Source organism: Aegilops tauschii, chromosome 1, assembly GCF_002575655.3.
Source record: "Aegilops tauschii subsp. strangulata cultivar AL8/78 chromosome 1, Aet v6.0, whole genome shotgun sequence".
Taxonomy (NCBI): domain Eukaryota; kingdom Viridiplantae; phylum Streptophyta; class Magnoliopsida; order Poales; family Poaceae; genus Aegilops; species Aegilops tauschii.
The window spans coordinates 161,078,121-161,085,034 of NC_053035.3; the positions used below are offsets into that span (position 1 = coordinate 161,078,121).

General features: G+C 53.8%; 1 protein-coding gene across 1 annotated transcript; it reads right to left on the reverse strand.

Moving 5' to 3' along the window:
* Positions 1-564: 564 nt before the first annotated feature.
* LOC141027886 (uncharacterized) lies at positions 565-1,595 on the reverse strand. Its single transcript, XM_073505480.1, has 2 exons — positions 1,239-1,595; positions 565-1,170 (listed from the first exon to the last, which is right to left on the reverse strand). Exons 1-2 carry the CDS (start codon positions 1,593-1,595, stop codon positions 565-567), a joined length of 963 nt encoding a protein of 320 aa, XP_073361581.1.
* Between the last annotated feature and the right edge of the window lie 5,319 nt (positions 1,596-6,914).

The following is a 6,914-nucleotide window of genomic DNA, read 5'->3' on the forward strand; positions in this document are numbered from 1 at the left end:
GGTTCTTGCCTTGAGGCCTCTCAAGACCTCTGCCTTGGCGCGCTCAGCCTGGCCATTGCTCCTGGGGTGTGCCACCGAGGCATAGCATATCTGCGTTCCAAGGTTAGCACAATATGTTTTGAAAAGGTTGCTGGTGAACTGCGAGCCATTATCGATGATGATGCGATTAGGAACCCCGAACCGACTCACGAGGCCCTTGATGAACTTGACGGTCGAGCCGGCAGGGATGATGCGGACGGCCTCCACCTCCGCCCACTTGGTGAATTTGTCGATGGCGACGTAGAGGTAGCGGTAGCCCCCGGGTGCTCGAGGGAATGGGCCCAGGATGTCTAGCCCCCAGACCGCAAATGGCCATTAGAGCGGGATGGTCTGTAGGCCCTGAGCGGGCTGGTGGATCTGCTTGGCATGGAACTGACAGGCGTCGTGGGATCTTACCAGCTCGGTGGCATCGTTGAGTGTTGTGGGCTAGTAGAATCCGGTGCGGAATGCCTTGCCCACGAGGTTAAGTGATGAGGAGTGGTGCCCGCAGTCCCCACTGTGTATGTCAGCCAGCAACTCACGTCCCTACTCCCTGGAGATGCATCGTAGAGAGACATCGTTTGGCCGTTTTTGATAGAGGTCACCGCCCCGGATGTAGTACGCGGTGGCCTGGCGGGCCACACGTTCTGCATCTTCCTCCTTCCCTGGCAAGGTGCCTTGGAGCAAGTACGCCTTGAACTCCTTGGCCCAGCACCCCTCCTGAGGCTCAAGCACGGGGAGTAGGCGGGCTCCCGAGGGCGGACCGCAAGCTGGGCCGCCTGAGAGGGGTGCTGGGGGGGAGCTCCTCCTGGGGCGATGCTGTCCTGCGACGGGGGGAGCTGCCGATGGCTTGAAGAGCTGCTCCTCAAAGATGCCAGGCTCCTGAGGCAGATGCCAAGACGCCCTCTTGGCGATGTCGTCCGCCTCCTTGTTTGTGCCGCGTGGCACATGCTGCAATTCTAGGCCTAAGAATCGTTTCTCAATTTTGCATACCTCCTCGAGGTATGCCACCATGTGCTCGTCCTTCGGCTTGTATGCTTTGTTGGAGAGGTTGACGAGAAGCTGGGAGTCACCCAGGCACCTCACCCCCAAAGCTGCCACGGCCTTGAGGCCAGCGATCAGGCCTTCGTATTCCGCGATGTTGTTGGAGACCTTCTCGCCTTGCTGGAAGCAGAGCTGCACGTGTAGTAGAGCTTGTCCTGGGTGGGCGAGATGATCACGGCTCCAGCCCCCGCGCCCTGACGCGCGAATGCACCGTCGAAGTCCATGACCCAACCATCTGGTGCTTCATCCCCGGGCAAAAGGGAACGGTCCTCACCCACTTCTCGGCTTGGAACATCAGTCCATTCTGCTACGAAATTGACGCGGGCTGCACCCTTGATGACCCTAGTGGTGCTGAACTCCAATTTGAATGCCTGCAGTGCAATGTTCCATTCGGCGACCCTCCCCGCGGTGTTCGGGCTCCGGAGCACCCTTTCCAGTGGGTAAGCGGAGACAACCTTGATGGGGTGGCCTTGGAAGTAGTGGCGCAGTTTCTGGGAGGCGACGAGGAGCGCGGGCAAGAGCTTTTGTGGCATGGGGTAGCGCGCCCGCGCATCACGTAGCACTGTGCTGACGAAGTACACCGGGTGCACGACGAGGGAGGAGGCATCGGTGGGGTCTTGCACCTCCTGGGGCTAAGGGTCTTCAGGGGCCTCGTCATCCATCAGGGCAGCCGTGGCTTCAGGAGCACCCTCCTCAGGAGTCTCTCGGTCTGGAGGATTGCCCGAGATCTCAGGAGCGCCGTTGACTTGTGGGGTGGCCGGGGCCACAGGAGTGCCAACCTGAGGCTGCAGCGCCTCAGCCGGGTGAGGGGTGCTTCGCCATGCGCCCTTGGTCGGGCGCGGTTCCCGCGCCGCCACCAGCGCTGCGCTGGCGGAGTGAGGGTGGCCGCCAGGTCGAGCACCAAAGGCTCAAGGGGGCGCGCTGCTACCATCACCAGCGGGCTGGTGAGGTGCCTCTTGAGGTCTTGGAAGGCTGCTTGTCAGGACCTCGATCCTAAGCCACATTGATCTAGCATGTAACACATCATATCACTTTGCGGCCTCACACATGGTGTCCCCACGGGTGCCACCTTACCTGGCCCGAGACCGTTTGCGCCTTTTGGCTCATGTATATGATAGTGTCGCTAGCATCAATATGACAGAGAACCCGGGCCGACATAACTTGGCGTGAACCCAAAGTGGCACTAACTTACAGGGACAGGCATACACAACCCATCAACGAACATGTCGGTCATCAGCGAGTGAATTCGTGCTGTAGCAACTGGGCTAGCAGGACTTCGGGAATCCGGGCTGTAGCAAACTACCATGGCTCAGTGGAAGCACTAGACTACATTTCCCCATAAGAGAGGCTACCAAGGATAGACAACTAGGTTGTCGGATCCCACACATACCAAGCATTTCAATCATACACACAATATGTGTAAATACAACATGGCATCACAACAAAACTCTACGACTCAAAGTATTTATTCATAAGACTCCGAAGAGTCAGATATTACAAACATGGTCTCATGACCCAACATTCAAGTCATACAAGCAATAGCACATGCGGAAGCTTATCTTGTCTGAGTACAGACAAAAAAATGAAAAAGGCCGAGAAGCCTAACTAACTACAAGACCCTATCAAGGGCACAAGATCGTAGCTGAGGTGACAAGCTAAACTTCGAAGTCCACGCGGAACTACTAGCGAGACTGAAGTCTCTCTACAAAAACATAAATTAAGCAAACGTGAGTACAAATGTACCCAGCAAGACTTACATCAGAACTATCTACATATGCATCAGTATCAACAAAGGGGGTGGTGGAGGTTAACTGCAGCAAGCCAGCTTTGACTCGGTGGCTATCCTAAATTACGGCTGCATGTAACTTTCTTGAGGTGGCGCACACGAGTCCACATATTCACCATATCAATACACCACTATGGATCCGCTCCCGTCTTCCTACGAGAAAGCCATCCATAGCACTCACGCTCATCTTGCGAATTTTAGAGTATCCACTTTCACTTGTCTATGAACTGTATAGGCAACCCAGAGGTCCTTTATCGTGAACGCGGCTATTCGAATAGAAGATGTTAACCCTGCAGGGGTGTACTTCTTCACACACGCTCTCGCCACTTACCGCCATGTACACGTCATGTATCTCGGCAACCTTCAAGCGGAAGCCTGGCCACACAAGTCCCTAGTCCAGGTTTATCGCCTATTCAGGTTCCATCCGCAGGGAGTCCGGCCGAGGTTTACACATACGGCCCCGAACGATGTGTACAGGGTTCCACGACACCAAACGGACGCCCGGCATACCTGGCCACGTGCCTACCGCATCACAGCCCACCCCTTGGGTCAGCACTGCGCACGGCCTCCAGCAACTACAAACACCAGAAACTACTTGCAACTCCTGGACAGAGGACAAGGGTGGCTAATAAGTCGAGAGGGTCAATTAAGGATCCCAATGAGTGGTAGTAGTTGTTCATGGATCACAAACACAGAACTCAGTTCCTGAGGACGGCTTCAATGAGATAACCCACCATGTACTCCTACATGGCCTCTCATCACTACCTTTACCAAATCGTGTTCACACAGTAGGACATGTTCATCACCATTCCAATTCATCCCCGATGAATCAGACCTGACTCAACTCTAAGTAGTAGCAGGCATGACACACAAGCATGAATGAGTAGGCACATCAGGGCTCAAACAACTCCTACTCATGCTAGTTGGTTTCATCTATATACTGTGGCAATGACAGGTCATGCAAAGGAAAAGGGGTTCAACTACCTCAGCATGTAACAGTTGAATCGTTGTTGTCCTAATGCAGTAAAAGAGAGCAGGAGCGAGAGAGTGGGATTGTATCGGAATGAACAAGGGGGTTTTGCTTGCCTGCCACTTCTGAAGATAGTATAGCTCTTCATCGGTGTCATCGAACTCATCGCCGGATCAACGTCTACTGAGGGGGAAGAAATACCGGCAACAGAGAGGAAACATAATCAATGCAATGCACAATATGATGCATGATCATGACATGTTAATATGAGTGTGTTGGGCTAATGCAAGTACAACCAGATGGGTTTGAACTTATTTGAACCAAAGATTCAAATACAAACTCAAGTTATGGGTTCGTATAAGTGCATTAACATGTTTGACCTAAACAGCAGGGTTAAGTTGCTCTAACATGCATGAAACTCGTACGGATGGATAGACTGGATTTTTCTGATCATTTTTCATATATAACATATTTCATTCTGAGTTATGGTTGAATTTTTATGAATTTTAGAATTTAGCACTATTTTCTGGAATTTCCTGAACAGGAATAAATGCAGAAATGCATTACTGCGTCAGCATTAAGTCATGCTGACCTCAGCAGGTCAACGGGCCGTCCAGGTCAAACCTGACCAGTGGGGCCCACTGGTTAGTGACTCAGTTAACTAACTAAGTTAGTTAGTGCTAATCTAACCCTAACTAGGATGTTAGCAGGGCGGGGCCCACATGTGAGTGGCTCGTCTAACTAACTAAATTAATTAACACTAATTAAGTTAATACTTACTAAACAGGGGCCTGGGCCCACATGTCAGCGACGCTGGGCAGGTCAACCCCAGGTCAAAACGGTCAAACACGCCGGACTTGGTCCACGGCTCGTCGCTGGCGAAGCCAGAGACGGTGGAGGTGCTCGGAATCGCTCCGCCGGCGGCAAAAAGAGCGGCTGAGGGGCTCTACGTGGTGCTTGGAGTGCTCCACATCTCCCTATGCAAGCGAGAGAGGTTGAGACGGCCGGAGTTGAGCACGGCGACGACCTTGGCGGCGGCCGGAGCTCGGGTGAGCTCGGGACCGAGGCCGCAGCATGCAAACGGACGGAGTTTTGCGCTAGGGGGACGCTACGCGAGTCGGTGATCATGCTAGACACGCCGGGGTGACCATTAGGTCACCAGAGCTGGGTCGACGGCAAGCTCAGGCGGCGGCGATTGCGGGTGTGCTCATTGCGGTCTCTACGGCATGTGGAAGCGAGAACGGAGAGGAGGAGGAGAGGCAGAAGCTCATAGCGGTCACGGAAAGCTAGGCAGCTGGGTCGTGGATGAGCTGGAGCGAGCGGGACGGCAGAGTGGATCTCCGGCGATGGCGAGGCGGAGCGAGGACGGTTCAGTGGCTCCGGGGCGAACGAGCGCTCGGGGCTCGATGTGATCGACGAAGCGGAGGGTGGCGGAGCTTCTGGACACGGCGGGGCGACGTGGAGGCGACGGTGGTCGCGGTTACGGCGGCGGTGCGGCTGCGGCGGCGTCCGCCATGGTGGGGAGAGAGCGAGAGAGAGGCGCAGGGGGGCGAGTGAGGTGTCGGAGAGGTCGTGGCGATGAGGTGGAACTCACCCACGCGTCCAGCGGCTCGGCGGCAAGCAGGTGACGGCGTGGCGAGCTCGGGCGCGCCGGCGCTCACCTCTCTGCCTGCCTGGCGAGAGGAAGCAGCTGACTGGCCATGGGCTAGCACAGTGCTGGGCCGTCAGGTAGGTTTGGTCAGGTAAGTTTCTCCTTCCTTTTTATTTGTTTCAGTTTTCTATTTCTTCTGTAGCTTCAGGGCTTTATTGAAAATACCTAGACATTCCCAAAAATTCATGAAACTACTCATGGCTACTGTTAGAGTATACCCAACAGCAAACATTTTGGTTTATGATTATTTGGACATTTAAAATATTTTATAGCATTTAAATGTCCAAATGCAAATAACATATGATTTAATCGAGTGACCTTATGATGTCCTAGAAAAGTGTGCACCATTTTTGTCTGAGGTTCTAGACCAAGGCAAAGATGATGAACATTTTAGAAGGGCATTTCAGGTTCATTGAAAAATATTTTAGTAAACCCTAGTTGGATTGAGGGGGTGCTGGGGGTTTCTGTCATCCCCATTTCAACTTCCTGTGAAATGTAAACATGATGCAGTCACTCTAATGCATGCACTGACTAGGGTTGTGACACTGCGTCAGCCTCCGTAGTCCACTCGAATGGACCTTTCTTCTTCATCAGCTTGAAGAAGGGGAGGGCGCGCTCCCCGAGCTTGGAGATGAAATGCCCGAGCGAGGTTACGCAACCTTCCAGCTTCTGCATCTCCTTGAGGGTCAGCGGCGGACTCATCATTTCTATGGCCTTGACCTTCTCCAGGTTGGCCTCGAAGCCCCTGTGCGACACCAGGAAACCCAGCAGCTTGCCAGACGGGATGCCAAACACACATTTTTCCGGGTTGAGTTGCAGGTCCACTTTGCGCAAGCTGGCAAATGTCTCCTCCAGGTCTTCAATAAGGGTCCTTGCCTACCGAGATTTCACCACTATGTCGTCGACGTATGCCTCGGTGTTCCTCCCGAGCTGCCGACCCAGAGCGATGTGCATCAGCTGCTGGAAGGTTGCTCTAGCATTACACAACTCGAACGGCATGCAGGTGTAGCAGTACACCCCACATGGGGTCAAGAAAGTCGTCTTCTCAACATCCTGCACCGCCATCTTGATTTGGTGATAGTCCGAGAAGGCATCCAGGAAGCATAGCAAGTCACACTCGGTGGTGGAATCGACGATCTGATCGATGCGTGGAAGCGGAAAGGGGTCTTGAGGACCATCCTCATCGAGGTTGGTGAAATCGACACACATGCGCTCCTTCCCGCCTTTCTTAGGAACGATAACCGGGTTTGCCAGTCATTCTAGATACCGCACCTCCCAAATGACGCCCGCCTCTTGCAGCTTGCAGGTTTCTTGGACGATGAACGATTGCTTCTCCGTGGATTCCCGCTGCGCCTTTTGTTTCACCGGGCGCGCGTTAGGGCACACCCTCAAGTGGTGCTCGATTATCCCACTCGGGATCCCGATCAGATCCTTGGGCTCCCATG